The 23458-nt window shown below is 44.8% G+C and overlaps 1 protein-coding gene across 1 annotated transcript in view; it reads left to right on the forward strand.

Moving 5' to 3' along the window:
- The window catches only part of ACVR2B (activin A receptor type 2B), a 192463-nt gene that overhangs the window by 130644 nt on the left and 38361 nt on the right, over positions 1-23458 (forward strand). The window contains exons 4-5 of the mRNA XM_073677733.1: positions 6862-7016; positions 10606-10749. Of these exons, the coding sequence (XP_073533834.1) occupies positions 6862-7016; positions 10606-10749 (299 nt within the window). The remainder of the gene's footprint in view (positions 1-6861; positions 7017-10605; positions 10750-23458) is intronic.

Below are 23458 nucleotides of genomic sequence, written 5' to 3' on the forward strand. Positions count from 1 at the left end.
GCGTACAAAGGCGGTCATCTTTTTGGTTCGGACCTCACGGAGCTGATTGCTAAGGCCAAGGCTAAGGATGCTGCCTTGCCTCAGCGGAAGGCGGCAGCTTCCACGTCTGGCAGGTCAAGTGCCAGTGGTGGTCGCCGGTCCTTGCGGACCAGGGGGCAGTTCGGCCAGCCTTCTTGGGGATCGAGTCGTCCCTCGTCTTCCGGTAAGAAGTCCACCCAGAAATCCCGTATTCCTTGGAAGCAACATTTCCGTCAGCACAAGCGGGAGGTTGACAAAAAGCCCGCTAAGGCGGACTGACGCCAGGAATCCGCTCGAGGGCTCTCGGGTCGGAGGTCATCTGCTACAATTCGGGTCGATTTGGGCGTCCCCTATTTCGGACGCCTGGGTGACGCAGGTTATGTTGGCAGGCTATTTCATAGAGTTTCACTTTCGTCCCCCGGACAGGTTTTGTCAGTCACGCACCCCGTCCGAGCCCAAACTGAATGCAGCACTGCTGCGGGAGGTGGACACTCTTCTGCAGCAGGGTGTGGTGGTTCCGGTTCCGCCAGAGGACCGGGGAAGGGGGTTTTACTCCAACCTTTTTGTGGTCCCCAAAAAGGAGGACAAGTTTCGCCCCATTCTGGATCTCAAAGATTTGAATCTTCATGTCCGGACCCGAAAATTCCGCATGGAGTCTCTCCGCTCGGTCGTAGCGGCTCTGTCGCAGTACGATTTCTTGGTGTCGATCGACATCCGCGACCCTTATTTGCATATCCCTATCGGCAGGGCCCACCAGCGCTTCCTGCGTTTCGTCATAGGTCAGGCCCATTACCAGTTTGTGGCCCTACCATTCGGGTTGGCCTCGGCACCCAGGGTTTTTACAAAAATCCTGGCACCACTCATGGCGCTTCTTCGAAAACAGGGAGTTACGGTTCTGCCCTACCTGGACGACCTGTTTATTGTGTCGCCCACAGCGGAGGAGGCGATGGCTGCTCGTGATCTCTCCCTCCAGCACCTGGAGGACTTCGGGTGGCCGGTCAATTGGAAGAAGTCGTCATTGGAACAGACAGTCAATCCTGTTCTTGGGGATGCTTTTCGACACAGTACGGGCAGTGGTGTCCCTGCCTCCGGACAAACAAGCGAACCTTCGTCGCCATGTCCAGGCTATGAGGTCGGCGATGGCAATGTCCCTTCGGGAATGCATGCGCCTTCTGGGTCTGATGGTGGCGGCAATGGACGCCATACCGTTTGCACAGTTTCATTCCCGGGATCTCCAAAATCGAACTCTGACCAGTTGGGATCGTTCGCCGACTTCACTGGATCACTCTGTCGTTATCTCCCGCAGGGTGCGAGAGTCTCTTGGATGGTGGTTACGTCCAGAAACTCTATCCCTGGGGAAATCCTTTCTTCTCCCAAGGTGGTCGGTGATTTCCACCGATGCCAGTCTGGGGGGGGGGGGTTTGGAACGACCTCTGGGTTCAGGGGGTCTGGTCGTCAGAGGAGTCGTCTCTACCGATCAACGTTCTGGAGTTGAGAGCAATTTTTCTCTGCCTCCGACATTGGACAGTCCTGTTGAGGGGTCTGCCGGTCCGGATTCAGTCGGACAATGCGACGGCTGTCGCATATATCAACCATCAGGGCGGGACGAGGAGTTCCAGACTCATGATGGAGGTCTCCCGGATCCTGGTTTGGGCCGAGTCCAGGGTTTCGGCCATCTCTGCGATTCATATCCCAGGTGTGCTGAATATCTCGGCGGACTTCCTCAGTCGCGAGCAGGTGAATCCTGGGGAATGGAGTCTCCATCCGGAGGTCTTTGCACTGCTGTGTTCCCGGTGGGGGACTCCTCAGGTGGACTTGATGGCATCCAGGCTGAACGCCAGGGTTCCGACATTCATGTCCAGGTACAGGGACCCGGAGGCTGTGGCGGTAGATGCTCTAGTGGCCCCGTGGGACCAGTTCGAGCTGATCTATGTGTTTCCGCCAGTATCCTTACTTCCCTTGGTGATTCGGCGGATCAAACTCGAACGAGTACCAGCAATTTTGGTAGCCCCGGATTGGCCACGGAGGGCGTGGTATTCGACGCTGGTGTCTCTGCTGGCGGCGCCTCCTTTTCCACTGCCGCTTCGCCCGGACCTGTTAATCCAAGGGCCCATTCGTCATCCAGACCTGAAGGCACTTCGTTTGACGGCGTGGCACTTGAGACCGAGATCTTAAACCGTCGTGATTTTTCGTCCGAGGTTATTTCTATCTTGCGGGCGGCCAGAGGTCCAGCTACGACTAGGATTTATCACAGAACTTGGGAGTCTTTTTATTCTTGGTGTTCTGGATGGTCAAGGATCCCGAGGGTTTTTTCCATCCCCAACTTCTTGGCGTTTCTGCAATATGGTTTGGCCAAGGGTCTAGCAGTTGGTACCTTGCGAGGTCAGGTATCTGCTCTATCTGCGCTTTTTCGAAGGGCTATTGCCTCACGTAGGGACGTGCGTTCTTTTTTTCGTGGGGTTGCTCGTCAGTTTCCGCCTCGGAGGGCGGTCGTGACCCCTTGGCGGCTTATTCTAGTCCTGGAAGCATGGGCCTTTTGAGCCTATGGATTCGGCTACGCTTTACTTGCTTTCTTGGAAGGTGGCCTTCCTGGTTGCGGTCACCTCTTTGAGAAGGGTTTCGGCACTGTCTTGCTCGCCACCTTTTCTGGAATTTCTTCCGGATTGTGTGGTGCTTCGTACCCGTGGAGATTTTTTACCTAAAGTGGTGTCGCATTTTCACGTCAATCAGGACATCGTGTTACCTTCTTTCTGTCCGAAGCCGAGGAGTCCAAAGGAGCGGGCCTTGCACTCGTTGGATTTGGTACGGGCATTGAAGTTCTATCTTTCAATCACGCAAGGGTTTCGGAAGTCGGACTCTTTTTGTGATTCCTGCTGGTCGTCGACGTGGTCAGCGTGCTTCCAAGGACACTATAGCTCGGTGGATACGTTCGGCTATCCTGGAAGCGTACCGGCTCAAGGGCGAGCCTTGTCCGGTGAGAGTTCGAGCTCATTCCACGAGGGCTGTTGGTTCGTCGTGGGCTTTTCGTCAGGGGGCCTCGGCAGAGCAGCTCTGCCGGGCGGCTACCTGCCGCTCCGTTCACACCTTTACTAAATTTTATAAGGTGGACATGAGTGCTTCCGCCGATGCGGCCTTGGGGCGCAGGGTCCTGCAGGCGGCGGTGGTTTAGGTTACCTCTTTATTTTATTTTATTTTTTGTTCGCCGCTGGTTGCGCTCTTACCTAAGTTGTTGGGGTGTTGGAGATTCTGCCACTATTTCCCACCCTAGAGTTTTGGACTGCTTTGGGACGTCCCACTAGTAATGGATCTGTGTCTCCCTTCCTTCCCTTCTGCTACTGAAAGACGGATTTTGGTAAGAACTTACCTGTAAAATCCTTTTCAGCGAAGGAAGGAAGGGAGACACAGCACCCTCCCATGGCAGAAGTATATTTTTGTTTCTAGATGCGGTGCGACCCTTTCCTGATGGCAGTCATCTGGTCTGGGGTTGGCGCACTACGGCTCTTTTCCAGCATCGCCAGCTCATCGCAGTTGTCAGGTCCAGTGAGTTGTACCTAGGACTGTGTGTTTTTTCTTGCTGTTATTGCATAGCCTGTTTTCTCACATTTCTGAATTTTTCAGAAGGGGTTGTACTGTTCTGCTGGTATTGTCTGCTCTTCCTTAGCTTGTGTACGGATTGGAGAACATGGGAGTAGGAGGAGCCTAAGTAGAGGGGCCTTTCGTCACTTTTTTTTAAATCTGAGGTGAACTATCCTGTGGGGCTCCGCCTACCCACTAGTAATGGATCTGTGTCTCCCTTCCTTCCTTCGCTGAAAAGGATTTTACAGGTAAGTTCTTACCAAAATCCGTCTTTCAGGTCATGCAGAGCGCAGCGTGAGCCGGAGGAGTCTGCAGAGCGGTAACTTCATTCAGAAGATTGGTACTGAATACCGTAGAAAGCTGCGGTGGGGGAGTATATGAATACCCTCACTCTACATTACATTATATGCATATATACAAATGGTCTCTTCAGAGAGGAAGAGGACTAGAACTCTAGTGCCACCTATAGGAAGTAACAAGCCTAAAAGCCAATATCGACCATTTAGCAAGCCTTGTCACAGGGCTTAGGATAAAAGCCAGAACCTCAGTTTGCAGACACTGTGTTTCGAGGTACTGCCCCTCATCAGTGCTAGTCCTCTTCCTCTCAAGGTGTCAAGGTGAGGAGCATTACGACAAAAGTCTCCTCACCTTGACATGCTTAACATGTCACTCTCCGCAAGGAGAAATGTTACCCCTTGGATACTGGTCTGACTACTGTCACCTAACAAAACGAGATCTCACACTTTGCACTGACGAGGGGCAGTACCCCGAAACAGTGTCTGCAAATTGAGGTTCTAGTTCTGGCTTTTATCCCAAGTCATGTGACAAGACTTGTTAAAGGGTTGATATTGACTTTTAGGATTGCTACTTCCTTTAGGTGGCACTAGAGTTCTAGTCCTCTTCCTCTGAAGAAACAATTTGCATATTTCCCAGAAGATCATTGTGGCTTAAAAGTCTCCTCATCTTGACATGCTTAACATGTTACTCTCCGCAAGGAGAAACATTACACCTTGGATGCATATATGCACACATTTAAAGAATAGAAATTTTAGTGGGATGCTGGATACATTACTGATCGCTGTATGTCCAACTACAAGGACCTCCCATAATCCCAAGGCAATTGGGCCCTGCAGAGCTTCATCTTGAATGGAACATAGCTGTGTGTTGACAACGGGACTACTGGAAATAGCAGAGTACAGTCCCTTGGCTTTCTCCAGAAGTCCCATAGACAGTGTATGGAGTGAAGGTCGGGCATGCAATCCCCCAGTCCCGTCTTAAGGAAGTTCTGGAAAGCCCATCTCCTGGGATCTAGGGACTTGATCTTGGGACAGTTGGAACTCGCAATATTCGATGCTCCAGCAAAAGTAAGCCTGGAAATTACACTTTAATAACATCTGTTCATGGCAAAGTAACATTTGATCACTATAGAGTATTCAAATTGTCTCTTCAGAGAGGAAGAGGACTAGAACTGTAGCGCCACCTATTGGAAGCAGTGATCCTAAAAGTCAATATCGACTCCTTAACGAGCCTTGCAATATGACTTAGGACTTTGGCTTTTATCCCGAGTCGTATTGTAAGGCTCGTTAAAGAGTCGATATTGACTTTTAGGATCGCTGCTTCCAATAGGTGGCACTAGAGGACTAATCCTCTTCCTCACTGAAGGGACAATTTGCTTACTTAATTTCGCAGAAGAGCATGCATGACTTAGAAGTCTCCTCACTCTGACATGCCAGGCTTGGCTTGTCACTCTTCACAAGGAGAAACGTTACCCCTTAGAACACTACAGATGAAATTTGGGGAAAATGAAACCTGCTTATACCATGTATAGTCCTACGTTGATATACGCAGCGTCTTCTTATTGGTGGCTATGCAAGTATGGAAATGAACACAGAATTGTAACCGCTACACACTGGGTTGAGGGTTTTGAATTTCGATGTGATTTCCATCCAAAGTTAAAAATTATATCAAAGGTTAAAAGAATTAGTTAATTTGTAGTTGCACTTTTTTTTCAACAAGCAAATGGCAAGTCTGCCCAGACACTATAAGAATGGATGATGTCCCTTATGCGCTGTGGAATATGATGGCGCTATAGAAGGAAGTGGAATTAATATAATGTACCCATATCTAGGTGGATTTGGTGTTCAGGTAGTGCAGGCTGATAGGAGTCATTGTGATCATTAAACTTTCCTGAAAAAATAGCAAAATAGAGAAATGGCTGCAAAAGAAAATTTAACTTTTCAACTTTTTTTTTTCCCCCTTAAATGTAGGCAGTTTGTTAAAACAATAAAGCCTTTTAACCTGGAATGCATAAAATGTCTGCCTGGTATAATCTACGTCTATTCCACCCATAAAGGGATAAATGTAAGCGTTCTGGACAGCTGCTTCTCTCCCCAGGCTGAATCCTAAGCGGTGTTATACATAATATATGGGGTGTGTGGTGGTAGTATTATCCTCCAACATAAATGTCGGCTTTGTCAGTGCTTTTCACATGCATCCCCGCAAATCTCTCCCTGGCTCTGTAAATCCAGTTCCCTTGGTTCACTTATAATTCAGCGAATGGCCGCTCCTTCCCTCCCCCTGGATACCAGCAGTTTTGTGGCCTCATGGTCCGGGTGAGATTGGGGTTGTGGAGTGATTTACTCTCCAGACTCTCCATGGCGTAGAACTTGCATTGCATTGTTTTGTGCCTTTTGTATGTTTTAAAGGTCCCTTGTGCTGGGCTGATGCCAGAGACACAATGCAGGCTGAAATAAATCAGGGAAGCAGAAAGTCCTATTTAAGACCCAGCACACGCATTCCCTGGGGAAGCTCCGCCATCCATCCGGTGCTGCAGATCGCACCAATGCCAGGCCTGGTAATCCGCTGGCCGTACAACATTAGGATATCACTAGAATTTTATGAGCGTATATACTAGAAATGAGAACAAAGAATGAACCTGGGTTATTTTTGAAGACGCCGGTGTTGAATTTAGTTTATTAAAGGACATTGCCCACTTCTACCAGTTTGCAGCTGCTCCCTGACAGATGGTAGAGCGATGTCAGCAAGGTTTAGATGGGAGATGCCCTGGAATCCGGCCGGGCAGGTGAAGAAGCTGTTTATGACCTATTATTATATAATGCTAATAATAACATGGACAAATGCATGGTGGCATATTGTACAAAGCAATCCTTAATTAGATTGATGGTACTATGAAGTCACATGCATGTGCCGCCTCTTTTTTTGTAAGTTTTCTTGATTTTAATTACATTTTTATTCCTGATTTTGCAGAAACCTTTGATCCGAAGACGCAGCAGTCGGCTTCAGTGCTGAACATACTGGTGTATTCCCTACTTCCTATCATTGTTTTGTCTATGGCCATACTCCTGGCCTTCTGGATGTACCGCCATCGGAAGCCTCCCTATGGTCATGTTGACATTAATGAGGTAGGTCTGACAGTCTTGAAGCTTGGGGAGACCACTCAGTGTCACCGGCATTGAGGTCTGAACTTCTCTCTTTCGACAGTAAAAAAAAAAAAAAAAAAAAAAAAAAAAAGGCCGAGGTTCTACAGCCAATAGATAGCCACAACTCTTCTGGATAATCCAGAGGGGAATAATGGGTCCACATCTAGTGATGAGTTTGACATTAAACGTTTTTTCTTTTACTTTTTTTTGCCATGTAGACAGGTCCAAAGTAATAAAGTTCATCTAGTAAATATCAGTGACCTATGTATGTCCTCTGCAGACTTTGGATTTATGCGCTGTCTTTCGGTAACACTAGAAGAGTGACCTGGTCATGGAATACGCCACAAGACTCGTACATTGACATATTCACTCTGCATCATTGGCATATTCATATTTTTGTGTGGGCCATACAGGGAGAGCAACAAACTAAAGCAAAAGAAAAGGCCACTGCTTTTATCCTGCAGTGTTTAAAACTATGGGCACCAATGAGTTTTACTTACTCTTGTTTCCCAAATTTACTTCTTTTCTTTATTAAAGGAGCAGTCTCATAAGAAACTATTAGGTTGCATCTCATAGAGGACCCTCATGCTTTTTGGGACCCTCTTTATAGGTGGGTCAGAGAGGTCTGTAAATGGCGGCTCTCACTCCGGTTGACGTCATAGATTTGTATGGTAACTGTAATACTGAATTTCTCCTGCAGAGGCCGCTGTAGCAGAGAACGATGGCTAGCCTAAACTTAATCCTCAAATTACAGCTGAACAGCTGGGATTTTATGAAGCCACACTCTTGAATATAACTTTTATTACTTGGCTGACTTGAATACAGAAAGTAGGTTTTATTGTGACGCCGCCCCTTACAGAAAACCTGTCAGCCTTTTTAGCATTTTAAACTGCTCACATTCCTTAATAGAGGCTGCAGAACTGAATAAAATAGAAGATTTTGGCTCGTAAAGTTTAGATTCTGAGGGGGTGTGACCAGTGATTCCTTTCTAGGGGGCGTTTATTTTTTCTCCTGCATGATGTTAACCAATCATAAGCAGCAGGCATCATGCATGGGGGAAAAAAAACAGAACATTACCCCAAAGAAGGTCAGAACATGCTTTCTTGGTCTAAGATACAGACACACAGCCCTGCTCTCCTCCATGATCTGATTTCTGGTATCAAATGTATAGAAAAGTGCACAGCTACTTGTCATTATAAAGACGTCTTTCTTACAGCTTATATCTCAAGGTAATGTCAGCTCTGCTGTACCCAACTCCCCACCCCCAACACTAACTGCTGGGATAAGAGCTGCTAGAGGTGTTTGTAATGACACACAGCTTTGCTAAATTCTACTCAGTAAGGACAGACATCACAGAGAAGAGTAGAGCTGTCTGTCATTACATGTCTCACTAATAAAGCTATTCAGGAGGAGGGGGGTGGATTCGCCTTTTGCTTATGATTGTTCAACTTCATGCAGGGAAAATGGTACATGCCCCCTTCCCCCTGAGACATATCTCTGCTAACATCCCCTTGGGTTTAGTATAAACTGTAACCTACATTTTACAAGCTAATATCTCCGCAACAGAGATGAGAGATTAAATAATAATAAAAAAAAAAATGTTTTATTCAGCTCTGCAGCCGCTGTTCCATGGTGTGTCTAGTTTCACATGCTGAAACTGTAGAAAGGTTCTCATTAATAAAATCCCTCGCTAGCTCATCCCCTTGTAAGTTAGGGAATCCGTAATGTGCCCATAAAGAACTAGTTTGTGTTGAATAGAGAATTAAAGGTAAAATATATCTCCTATGGTCATTAAACATACCAGGGCTATTCATTTTCTTTTCTTTAGGTGTTGTGTACATTATTAATCCCTAAAACCACATTGGATGCCAAAACACCCCCATCACTCGGTGCTCTGCAGTGATTGGCTGAGGCCACACGTCTCGGGCGTCCTACTTTGCCAACCCTCTGCTTGCAATTGCCACTTTAATTTTTCTGCTTTCTGGTGTTGCATGTGGAGTACACACCACACGGGCTTCTAGAAATGGCCGGACAGGTCTCTTAATATGGGACAATGTCATGTGATCCCTTTGGCTACTGGTGAATGGCGGAGAGGGATTAATGAGAAGACAGAATCTGCCACAGAATGTCGTCTTATCTGTGCCATGTTTCTATCGTATAAATCAGAACTCGGTGCACAGACTGGCCGGCGGCTCTCCCTACCTGAGAGTGACAGCTTCATATATTTCAATGCAGCTATAGGTAGGTAGAGCCGCCGGCCAGTCCGTGTACTGCGTTCTGATCTCCATCCAATTTATACAGCCATCTGACTGCGCCCTTAAAGTCTGTCAGCACAAAATGACTGTTCAAACCAAGCACAGGCAATTAAAGCCACTTGGTGTGACCAAACAGTTCAGTGCACCTTCCCAACTAATTGTTTTACATCTGTCTCCGCCCGCCTGTGTTTCCTGTAAAGCCAGATCTGCCAATAAAAGAAGAAAAGGGCGGAGACTGATGGAAAACCAGTAGGTGGCAAGTTAACCTGAACTGTTTGGTCACACCAAGTGTACACTAACCACCTGCGCTTGGTTTGAACAGTCATTTTGTGCTGTCACTCCCTTCAAACAAATGTGCCCTAATGAATTCTCCCTCAATTGCCTTCTTTTTTTTTTTGCCCCATGCCAAATTATGAAAAGGTATTACTGGTTCAGCTTGGATTGATAACAGATTTCATGCTAAAGATTAACTTGAGAACAATAAGGAGAAGTCTTGAAACATTAATTGCAACAAGTAATCTTTTAGTTTATGGTTCCTTTAAGATGCCATGTAATAACGCTATTGATTTCCGTTCACCTAGATATATGCTAATACATTACGGACCCGGTAGTGCGATCTTATTTAGTAACGGCCAGACTTTAACCACAAGCAACTTTGGATCAATACAAGATTTTTATTTTCTTGTGCGTGTGCCATCTACTTGACGTTAAACGTAATTTAAGAGCGCATTTTCTGAAAGTGCTACACGACTGTTTTTGAGTAAATGGATCACAATTACTATGCCTTTAATTCTAAAGTGCTAATTGACTATAAAATGTTACATGGTTTTATATCGGGAGCTTTATAGCCTTGCTGCGGCAGAAGGCTGTGCGGAGAAGCGCTTCATCAAACGGGCATCTCCATAGCTGACAAGAGTTGCAGAGGCCCTCGCTGCTTTTGTAAGTCTGCCAAAATAATGAAGCGTACGTGCGTGGTCTTTTACTGTACACGCGCCATTCTGTTTACTAGTTTCCATAGTAACTCCGCTCCAAAAAAAATTCTTTTTTTTTCATTCAAAAGGCTCTGGTCCTAATCAGTCACATTCCTGAGCAGCCTTCTTCAGGCTCGGAAATATATACAAAAATAAAATTTGTTCTGCACACATTCGGCCTAATGAAGATTTTTGTGGCATCGGCGCAGAATTACGGAGATGGGCATAAAGGTTATTGCAGCCCAATAGCTAATTAGTCACTTATTCTCTCCCATGAGGCAGAGGTTATTTGGAACCGTGTAAGACTCCTAAAAAGATCAATGGTGTGTTTCTCCATCTACCTAGGATCCGGGCCCACCTCCACCATCTCCATTAGTTGGACTGAAACCTCTGCAGTTACTGGAAATCAAGGCGCGGGGACGCTTTGGCTGCGTCTGGAAGGCACGACTGATAAACGAATACGTAGCGGTGAAAATCTTTCCTGTTCAGGTAAGATTAACGTTTCTGTATTTTGTGACGTGCCTTTAATGAGGTCTAATACTGATGCATGGACAAGAAAATAAGAATTACTCAGTGTAAGGGAAGAGTCAGATGGATGAGAATAGCAACGCAATGCTTGGACTTTCCTGCTGCTCTCCCGACCCGAGCGTGACAACTGTATAGAAATACATGTACCAATAAAGTTACCAAAGGAGGAAGTCTGTTGCCCTGATACCTGGATTTCTCTGGGTCCGGAATGCGGACGGCCAGTCCAAGCATTGCATTGCTATCCTCGTCCGAGTTATACGGCCGTGTGACTCTTCCCTAAAGAGGACCTGTTTTGCTCTTATTTATTCCACTGTCCCCCAGAATATTCCACTTTTTTATTTCAATCTGCCTAATGGATCAAAAGATATGGGCCTTTTTTATTTAGTGTGCCAAAACGCTAATTTTGACACAATATGTGGCAATAGAGTACATGGTGTGTGGCAAATAGGTGTTTTGATTCTTTTCAATCCTACTATGACTTGCATACAGGAATGCAAATACACACCCGTACGTACGTATGTGTGCACACACCTGCGCACCTCCCTACACACACCTACACCTTCACACACACCTACACCTTCACACACACCTACACCTTCACACACACCTACACCTTCACACACACCTACACCTTCACACACACCTACACCTTCACACACACCTACACCTTCACACACACCTACACCTTCACACACACCTACACCTTCACACACACCTACACCTTCACACACACCTACACCTTCACACACACCTACACCTTCACACACACCTACACCTTCACACACACCTACACCTTCACACACACCTACACCTTCACACACACCTACACCTTCACACACACCTACACCTTCACACACACACACACACACCCCTACACCTTCACACACACACACACACACCCCTACACCTTCACACACACACACACACACACACCCCTACACCTTCACACACACACACACACACACACCCCTACACCTTCACACACACACACACACACACCCCTACACCTTCACACACACACACACACACACCCCTACACCTTCACACACACACACACACACACCCCTACACCTTCACACACACACACACACACCCCTACACCTTCACACACACACACACACACCCCTACACCTTCACACACACACACACACACCCCTACACCTTCACACACACACACACCCCTACACCTTCACACACACACACACCCCTACACCTTCACACACACACACACCCCTACACCTTCACACACACACACACACACACCCCTACACCTTCACACACACACACACACCCCTACACCTTCACACACACACACACACCCCTACACCTTCACACACACACACACCCCTACACCTTCACACACACACACCCCTACACCTTCACACACACACACACCCCTACACCTTCACACACACACACACCCCTACACCTTCACACACACACACACCCCTACACCTTCACACACACACACACCCCTACACCTTCACACACACACACACCCCTACACCTTCACACACACACACACCCCTACACCTTCACACACACACACACCCCTACACCTTCACACACACCCCTACACCTTCACACACACCCCTACACCTTCACACACACCCCTACACCTTCACACACACACACACACACACACACCCCTACACCTTCACACACACACACACACCCCTACACCTTCACACACACACACACCCCTACACCTTCACACACACCCCTACACCTTCACACACACACACACACACACACCCCTACACCTTCACACACACACACACACCCCTACACCTTCACACACACACACACACCCCTACACCTTCACACACACACACCCCTACACCTTCACACACACACACACACCCCTACACCTTCACACACCCCTACACCTTCACACACCCCTACACCTTCACACACCCCTACACCTTCACACACACACCCCTACACCTTCACACACACACCCCTACACCTTCACACACACACCCCTACACCTTCACACACACACCCCTACACCTTCACACACACACCCCTACACCTTCACACACACACCCCTACACCTTCACACACACACCCCTACACCTTCACACACACACCCCTACACCTTCACACACACACCCCTACACCTTCACACACACACCCCTACACCTTCACACACACACCCCTACACCTTCACACACACACCCCTACACCTTCACACACACACCCCTACACCTTCACACACACACCCCTACACCTTCACACACACACCCCTACACCTCCACACACCTACACCTCCACACACACACCTACACCTACACCTTCTCACACACACCTACACCTACACCTTCTCACACACACCTACACCTTCTCACACACACCTACACCTTCTCACACACACCTACACCTACACCTTCACACACACACACACACACACACACCTACACCTTCACACACACACACACACACACACACACCTACACCTACACACACCTATTTCTCCCAGAAAATTATTGCAATTACGCATGTTTTATTATATACCTGTTTATTTCCTTTTTGTGTATTGGAACAACACCAAAAAACAGAGAGGGAAAAAAAGGCAAATTAAACATAATTTGACATACAACCCCCAAAATGGGCCGGACAAAATTGTTTGCACCTTTCCAAAATTGTGAGTTAACAACTTTGTTTCAATCAAGTGATGCTTGTTCAAACTCACCTGTGGCAAGAAACAGGTGTGGACAATATGAAAATCACACCTTAACCAGATAAAAAGGGTAGAAGTTGACGCAATCTTTTCATTGTGTATCTGTGTGTGCCACACTAAGCATGGAGAAAAGAAATAGAAGAGCCAATTTAAATGGTGCCAACACTTTTGAGCAGGGCTGTCTGAGTCTATGTGCACTTTGGTGGAGTCGATATAAAATGGACGGACGGACTCCGACTCCTAAAATATATAATACATTGGGTATTAATTTTTTCATCATAATTTGGGAAAGTTATGAAATGTCCTATAAATGTCTGTTCTGTTCCTGATCTAAGGATCTCGTCTTTTAGTTGAGATGAATCTGTGCTGCACTTTATGTACACGCTCAGTAGTGAGGCCGTGCTGTGGAGTCGGAGGTTTGGCTTACCGACTCCACAGCTCTGCTTTCGACCATGACTGTTTATACGCATACATATACAGTGGGGAAAATAAGTATTTGATACACTGCCGATTTTGCAAGTTTTCTCACCTACAAACAATGGAAAGGTCTGTAATTTTTTTTCGTAGGTATATTTTCAAATGTGAGAGACAGAATCTTAAAAATAATCCAGAAAATCACGTTGCATGATTGTTACATAATTAATTTGCATTTTATTGCACGAAATAAGTATTTGATACAATTGAAAAATAGAACTTGATATTTGGTGCAGAAACCTTTTGTTTGCAGTTACAGAGGTCAGACGTTTCCTGTAGTTCTTGACGAAGTTTGCACACACTGCAGCAGGGATTTTGGCCCACATCTCCATACAGATCTCCTCCAGATCTTTCAGATTTCTGGGCTGTCGCTGGGAAACATGGAGTTTCAGCTTCCTCCAAAGATTTTCTATTAGGGACAGGTCTGGAGACTGGCTAGACCACTCCAGGTCCTTGAAATGCTTCTTAAGGAGCCACTTTTTAGTTGCCCTGGCTGTGTGTTTTGGGTCATTGTCATGCTGGAAGACCCAGCCACGACCCATCTTCAATGCTCATACTGAGGGAAGTAGGTTGTTGGCCAGCCATGACCCCAGCCATCCTCCCTTCAATACGGTGCAGTTGTCCTGTCCCCTTTGCAGAAAAGCACCCCCAAAGTATGATGTTTGCCCCAACATTCTTCACTGTTGGGACGGTGTTCTTGGAGTTGTACGCCATCCTTCTTCTTCCTCCAAACACGGCGAGTGGAGTTGATACCAAAAAGTTCTATTTTGGTCTCATCTGACCACATGACCTTCTCCTATGCCTCCTCTGGATCATCCAGATGGTCATTGGCGAACTTCAAACGGGCCTGGACATGTGCTGGTGTGAGCAGGGGGACCTTGCGTCCCATGCAGGATTTTAATCCTTGACTGTGTAGTGTGTTACTAACGGTAATGTTTAAGACTGTGGTCCCAGCTCTCTTCAGGTCATTGACCAGTTCCTCCCGTGTAGTTCTGGGTTGATTACTGACTTTTCTCAGAATCATCCTTACCCCACGAGGCGAGATCTTGCATGGAACCCCAGAATAAGGAAGCTTGACAGTCACCTTTTGTTTCTTCCTTTTTCTAATAATTGTGCCAACAGTTGTTGCCTTCTCACCAAGCTGCTTGCCTATTGTCCAGTAGCCCATCCCAGCCTTGTTCAAGTCTACAATTTTTGTCCCTGGTGTCCTTAGATAGCTCTTTGGTCTTGGCCATGGTGGTGAGGTTGGAGTGTGATTGATTGTGTGTGTGGACAGGGGTATTTTAATAAGTTCAAACAGGTGCAATTAATACAGGTAATGAGTGCAGAGTAGGAGGGCTTCTTAAAGAAAAACTAAGAGGTCTGTGAGTCAGAATTCTTGCTGGTTGGTAGGTGATCAAATACTTATTTCATGCAATAAAATGCAATTGAATTATGTAAAAATCATACAATGAGATTTTCTGGATTTTTTGTTAGATTCTGTCTCACAGTTGAGGTGTACCTACAATAAAAATTACAGACCTCTCCATACTTGCAAAATCGGCAGAGTATTCCCACTGTATATATGCATACATACAGTACATATACGCGCAGACATGCTCGTATAAATACATATACGCACACATACACTTACTATAGAAATATACAGAAGATGCTTTTTGTTGACGATAATGGTAGTATGCCAAAATCAGTCAGATAGGTTATAACCTATGGATACATTACATACATACGTTTCACAGTATTTGCTGGATATGTACCTATATTGTGGTGTGAAGATGGCCTTATCTAGGTTATTTAAGGTGACCACTTCACTGCCTCTTCTAGTCCTTATTATCACATTTGTATGAGACAGAAAGGAGAAAACCAGCCGTGTGCGCAGGGGATCTGGAGAGAAGAGTGGTGTGCGGCCCATGGGGTGTTAGACGCCCCTACCCCTCCTCCCCCCAGAAAACAAGCAGGATTTTTAATGTTGATAAAGTAGATCCTGCTATAAACATACTGCAGATCTATAATTACACATAAACAATATAAATTACAACATGTCTTCATCTACTAGCAGGGTCTTGTATTTAGGTGGAATTTTCCTTTAAGGGAACACATGTAATGCAAGCGGAGAGTGGGGTCGAGCTTCATGGTAATATGTGCAGTGATTTACAGTTCCTGCCAGCTGTTTATAGAGGTAAATTGCACATACGTTTCATCTCAGTCACACCAGGGAGAGACGGCCGAGCTGCTTTATGTCAGGTCTAACATAGTTCAGGACTTGTCTCCTGATTAGTTTCCATCTGACTCCTGGTCCCAGGTCTCTCCGATTCCTTGTGTTTCTCATATACACAACGGCTCTTCAGTAGAATCCTTGGCTGTGTTCACACCGGGCAGTGTAGTCAGAGCGTGATCCATTGTTCATGACCTGATGCATTAAGAATACCTTCACTTTCTTATTGAAAATACATCGTTATGTTAATTGAACTTAAAGGCTCATTTAGACTGACTGGTAATTGAGATCAAGCGATGCTATGCTCACAAAGATGGTATTATGTGGTTGGATGGTTCACATACCCTTAAAGGGCATCTGTCAGCATTTTTTTGGTATGTAATCTGAGGACCGCATGTGGTAGAGGTTAAAACACTGAATTCAGTGATGTCACTTATCTGGCTGTGTGCAGTTGTTTACTTACAATGAAGGTTTTATCATCAAGCAACATCTGCGAGGAGTTTGTATGTTCTCCCTGTGTTTGCGTGGGTTTCTTCCGGGTTCTCCGGTTTCCTCTCACACTCCAGAGACATACTGATAGGGAATTTTAGATTGTGTGTACCAATGGGGACAGTGCCCATAATGTCGCTAAAGCGCTGTGGAATTAATGGCGCTATATAAGTGAGCAAAATGAAAATAAATAAGTCCGATTCCGCCCCCTCCTGATAAGCAGCTCACTGTCTATAGACCATGTATATACAGAGGCTTGTGTAGGCAGGATCCGCTTTCTGAAGACCCCTTTACACAATAGGTCCATCCAAAATCTGCAGGTTTGGCCCACTTCCAGTTAATATGTATGGGGGCCTTTAATCTGGAGGTTCTGGAACGCCAGTGTGTTTTTTTTTTTTTTTTTATATATAAAAAAAAAGGCCTTTATATTTCAATGAGGTCTATGTAAAGCTTTATTTTACCTATGATACTGCTGCAAAGGAATTAATGTGTTTGTGATAAAAAACTTTATAGAACTTACATTGTTTTGCCGAAGCTCCCAGGTGTCCCAGTACTATACTTCCGACTGGCACTTGTCACAGGAGATGGTTTCCTGTGTTGACACATCAGTGCTGTGCATGAAAGCTTCTGATCTACTGTCTCATTTTAGTAGCTAAGCCAGCCAACTTCTGTCACAGAGAAGGGGGCTGGCTTAGCTATTAAAATTGGGCAGTCAGCCAGACCCCCTAAAGACGTGCCGACACCGGAAACCCTCTTCTGTGTTGAACTCAAGCCCGAGGTGATGCTGCCCTGACCCAGAATCAATACTCAAAACGGGACATTATTATTTATTTTTATAGCACCATTGATTCAATAGTGTTGTACATGAGTAAGGGTTACATACAAAACACCAGTCGAAATTACAATCAGCAAACTAACAATGATAGACTGGTACAAAGGGGAGAGGGCCCTGCCCTTGCGGGCTTACATTCTACAGGATAATGGTGAAGTAGACCGTAGGATTGGGGGTTTTGACTGCTCCGGGATTGGTGACGCGGCAGCTCTGGTAGTGGCGAGGTGGCAGAGGGGTCATTGCAGGCTGTAAGCTGTCCTGAAGAGATGAGGTTTCAAGCTCCTCTTGAAAGTTCTAATTGTGAGGGATAGTCAGACGTGTTGGGGCACAGAATTCCAGATGATGGGGGGATACTCGGGAGAAGCCTTGCAGGCGATTGGGTAAGGAACGTATGAGTGTGGTAGAGTGAAAAAGGTCTTTGGAGGATCTGAGATTACATGTGGGAAGATATCTGAAGATTAGTTCAGAGATACAGTTAGGTCCATATATATTTGGACAGAGACAACATTTTTCTAATTTTGGTTCTAGACATTGCCACAATGAATTTTAAACAAAACAATTCAGATGCAGTTGAAGTTCAGACTTTCAGCTTTCATTTGAGGGTATCCACATTAAAATTGGATGAAGGGTTTAGGAGTTTCAGCTCCTTAACATGTGCCACCCTGTTTTTAAAGGAACCAAAAGTAATTGGACAGATTAAATAATTGTAAATAAAATGTTCATTTCTAGTACTTGGTTGAAAACCCTTTGTTGGCAATGACTGCCTGAAGTCTTGAACTCATGGACATCACCAGACGCTGTGTTTCCTCCTTTTTGATGCTCTGCCAGGCCTTCACTGCGGTGGTTTTCAGTTGCTGTTTGTTTGTGGGCCTTTCTGTCTGAAGTTTAGTCTTTAACAAGTGAAATGCATGCTCAATTGGGTTGAGATCAGGTGACTGACTTGGCCATTCAAGAATATTCCACTTCTTTGCTTTAACAAACTCCTGGGTTGCTTTGGTTTTATGCTTTGGGTCATTGTCCATCTGTAGTATGAAACGACGACTTGTCAGTTTGGCTGCATTTGGCTGTATCTGAGCACACAGTATGGCTCTGAATACATCAGAATTCATTCGGCTGCTTCTGTCCTGTGTCACATCATCAATAAACACTAGTGACCCAGTGCCACTGGCAGCCATGCATGCCCAAGCCATCACACTGCCTCCGCCGTGTTTTACAGATGATGTGGTATGCTTTGGATCATGAGCTGTACCACGCCTTCGCCATACTTTTCTCTTTCCATCATTCTGGTAGAGGTTGATCTTGGTTTCATCTGTCCAAAGAATGTTCTTCCAGAACTGTGCTGGCTTTTTTAGATGTTTTTTAGCAAAGTCCAGTCTAGCCTTTTTATTCTTGATGCTTATGAGTGGCTTGCACCGTGCAGTGAACCCTCTGTATTCACTTTCATGCAGTCTTCTCTTTATGGTAGATTTGGATATGGATACGCCTACCTCCTGGAGAGTGCTGTTCACTTGGTTGGCTGTTGTGAAGGGGTTTCTCTTCACCATGGAGATTATTCTGCGATCATCCACCACTGTTGTCTTCCGTGGGCGCCCAGGTCTTTTTGCATTGATGAGTTCACCAGTGCTTTCTTTCTTTCTCAGAATGTACCAAACTGTAGATTTTGCCACATCTAATATTGTAGCAATTTCTCGGATGAGTTTTTTCTGTTTTTGCAGCTTGAGGATGGCTTGTTTCACCTGCATGGAGAGCTCCTTTGACCGCATTTTTACTTCACAGCAAAACCTTCCAAATGCAAACACCACACCTCAAATCAACTCCAGGCCTTTTATCTGCTTAATTGAGAATGACCTAACGAAAGGATTGCCCACACCTGTCCATGAAATAGCCTTGGAGTCAATTATCCAATTACTTTTGGTCCCTTTAAAAACAGGGTGGCACATGTTAAGGAGCTGAAACTCCTAAACCCTTCATCCAATTTTAATGTGGATACCCTCAAATGAAAGCTGAAAGTCTGAACCTCAACTGCATCTGAATTGTTTTGTTTAAAATTCATTGTGGTAATGTCTAGAACCAAAATTAGAAAAATGTTGTCTGTCCAAATATATATGGACCTAACTGTATATGGGGGAGACAGATTATGGATGGCTTTGTAGGTCAGCATTAGCAGTTTGAAGTGGATACGTTATTGAATTGGGAGCCAGTGAAGGGATTTGCAGAGGGGAAAAGCTGAGGAGTAGAGAGGTGGATTAGTTGTGCCGCAGAGTTAAGTACAGACTGGAGAGGTGCGAGAGTGTTATCAGGAAGGCCACAGAGGAGGATTACAGTAGTCGAGGCGGGAGATGATGAGGGCATGCATTTTTATTTTAGTAGTTTGCGGGTTGAGTAAAGGATGGATTCTGGAATTTTTTTTTGAGTTGGAGGCGGAAAGAGGTAGCGAGGGCTTGGATGTGTGGTTTGAAGGACAAAGCAGAGTCGTGGGTTACTCCGAGCCAGCGGACTTCAGTCACAGGGAAAAGCGTGATGTCCTTTATTGTCATGGATAGATCACATAGGAAAGGTAGGTGACATGGGAGGAAAGATGAGTTCAGTTTTGTCGACGTTTAGCTTTAGGAAGCGAGATGAGAAGGAGGATATGGCTCATGGACACCCCGGAATTCTGGCCAGCAGAGAGGTGATGTCTGGGCCAGAGAGGTAGATCTGAGTGTCATCAGCGTATAGATGGTAATTGAAGCTATGGGACTTTGAGTTGTCCCAGGCCAAAGGTATTGATGGAGACCCCTCAAGGCTCTAACCGAGAGAGAATGGAATGAAGAGGTAGTGTGGGAGTGGGAGACGCTAAATGTGTGGTTAGAGAGATATGAGGAGATCCAAGAGAGGGCAAGGTCTATGATACCAAAGGGAAGAGTGAGGATCTGTAGTAGCAGGGAGTGGTCAATAGTGTCAAAGGCAGAGGACAGATCTGGAAGGAGGAGTATAGAGAAGTGTCTGTTATGTTTGGCAGTGTGTAAGTCGTTGGTGATTTTGGTTAGGGCAGTTTCGATGGAATGGTGGGGACAGGAGCTGGATTGAAGGTTTTCAAAGAGTAGGTTAGATGAGAGTTGGGAGGAAAGTACAGTGTGGATGTGCTTTTCGAGGTGATCAGGAGCAGTGATGTAGGCCCCATAGCTGGATGTAGAGGTCTGGTCGAGGGATGGCTTCTTCAGGATAGGTGTAATTGTGGCATGTTTTAAAGTAGAGGGGAACGTACCAGCAGTTAATGATATGTTGAAGAGATGGGTTAGAGCTGGGATAAGCATGGTGGTGAGATTAGGAAGAAGGTGGGATGGGGTCAAGTGCACAGGGGGTGAGGTGTGATTTGGAGAGGAGATGAGTAAACTCTCCATCAGTGATGATGGGGAGGAAGGTTAGTGGGGGAGGGCAGTATTTTTAGTAATTTATATATAAATTATATTTGATATATAGCACAGCAAAGTTGTTTTTTCACTAGTTAACAACTCCTTTAAACTATTTGTATAGTTTTCAGATGATTGTTGGTTTTAGTAGATTTTTGTGACTTATGACTAAAGCGTGGGAATATATATATAGATATTGTAGAAATAAAGGGGCACAATATTTATTAATACAGATAAAGAGGTAGTCCCATCTCCAATATTCTATCCCAATGTTTAGTAGATGTAATATTAGCAAATACCTCCAATTATGAAATGTAGTATAGTTCTTCTGATTAGCTATATCTCTTACCCCATGTGCAGGGCATTGCAGTAGCTTAGGTATCCATGGTTACAACCACTCATATAGTGACTGTTAGTGGTCATAAATATGGATATCTAAGCTACTGCAATGCCCTGCACTTGGGGTAAGTGACATGGCGAAACTATATTTCTAATTGGAGATATTATTATTACTAGTGTTGAGCGAGTATGTTCTATTAACCCTTTCGCCAAGTATGCTCGGGCCGAGCTCCGAGAATTTACAGCTGCTCGGTGATATGGTTGAATCGCTCCCATGTGCATGATTTGTGACTGTTTGACAGCTTTAGTACATGTAAGGAATGTCTATTTCTTACACATTCCTCACATGTAATAAAGCTGTCAAACAGCTGCAAATCATGCACACGGGAGCGATTCAACCATATCACCGAGCAGCTGTAAATACTCGGAGCTCGGCCCGAGCATACTCGGAACAGAACATACTCGCTCAACCCTATTTATGACACCTACTACATATTGGGATAGGATCTTGGAGATGGGAATATGATTACATGAAGCGCTTATCGCCATATACTACACAGTGCCATCACGCCACGTGTAAGTTTCTTTAGAACAACATGGATAACTCTGGTACCAGGCCGTGGATTTCCATGCTTTCTTTAGGACAGATGTAGTCTATGGATATCTGATGATATTCAGTGTTTTTTCTTTTTCATTAGCACATAGATTACCTTCTTATTGATTGTCAGCAATCTAGTTTCTGACGAGCACCGCCAGGGCACAATTGCAGGAAGGAGTTTGGTGTGTTCTCTGGGAAAGTAGCTTGGTAACTTCACAGCGAGAAGTCTGCTTTTCCTAATTGCTAGCCGCTTACATTCTGTACTCCTGGTGATCTGAACATTAATCTGCGTGACACTGCAATCCCCAGGCCTTCCTTAATTTTATTTTCATTACCAAGCCACTGTACTTTGCGCTCCAGAGACTTTCTTTTCAACCATTGTGTGGAGAAGGCAAAAAAAAAATAGACCCTGTGGACGAAACTTGCTCTCAAGGGTCAGCCTCGGATAAAAATCCACAGCCTACGAACATTGTGTTCAGGATGTGAAAACTACTTATTGCTATGGAATAAATACGTGATCAGGGTTTTATTGGGGTATTTTTGCGACTAAAGAGATTTGAAGGAATAGAGACCTGGGAATTGATGTATAAAGTATTTTGCCATTTTTTAATTCAAGAGATCATTTTCTGAACAGTAGAATTGATCATTTATTCAACCCTACGGAGATTTTTTTTTCTACTTTACATCAGCTATTGCATATAAGAATCCTTGCAGCGAATGTTCATCTCGCATACTCTTCTAAAAAAAGAATAAAAAAATAAAGGAGGGAAGGCAGATTGTATCCTGCTGATAGTTTCATTGGACATATATCTAAAAGATCAGATCACTCCTGCTTATAAATGTATGTTTCATAATTAAAGGAGTTTTCCACCTTTTGAGGACAATTCTTATTTGAATTCTATATCCTCTGTGTTGCACTGAATATTACTGACTGCAGAATGAGTTAACTGAGAATCCATCATTGAGCTTGGTCTTTGTCTGCACCGATTTGACCATAGACAACAGCGTTGGGAAGCAAAGGACCCTGTTAAAGCCAAACAGTGCAACATTTGTCATAAAACCCAAATGCAAAAGTGATGATTTGCCTCAAATGCATGCATGTAAGTAAAGAAAAAAATGTCCCCAAAGCTGGACCACCTCTATTAAATAAATAAATTCTTATATGCATGAATGCTTTTGTTTTTAAAAAAAAAAAAGTCACACCTACACCTCACCCCATCGTGGTTGATCAGCCTGATTCTGTCCTAAGACCATTTGTGAGGGTGCCGACTTATTGTGGAGAGGCCTGTATTACTTTTAATTAATCCCTACACTGCTTTGCATTGTGATCAATGCCAATGCACTGTGCAGGTCTATACAATTCAATTGTGATGATGAAGAAAAGGAAAAAAAAAAAAAATATATATATATATATATATATATATATATATATATATATAAATGTGTGTATATATACACAGACCAAAAGTTTGGACACACCTTCTCATTTAAAGATTTTTCTGTATTTTCATGACTATGAAAATTGTACATTCACACTGAAGCCATCAAAACTATGAATTAACAGATGTGGAATTATATACTTAACAAAAAAGTGTGAAACAACTGAAAATATGTCTTATATTCTAGGTTCTTCAAAGTAGCCACCTTT

The sequence above is a fragment of the Phyllobates terribilis genome, unplaced genomic scaffold, assembly GCF_046119375.1.
Source record: "Phyllobates terribilis strain yellow unplaced genomic scaffold, ASM4611937v1 Scaffold_4__5_contigs__length_816908805, whole genome shotgun sequence".
Lineage (NCBI taxonomy): Eukaryota > Metazoa > Chordata > Amphibia > Anura > Dendrobatidae > Phyllobates > Phyllobates terribilis.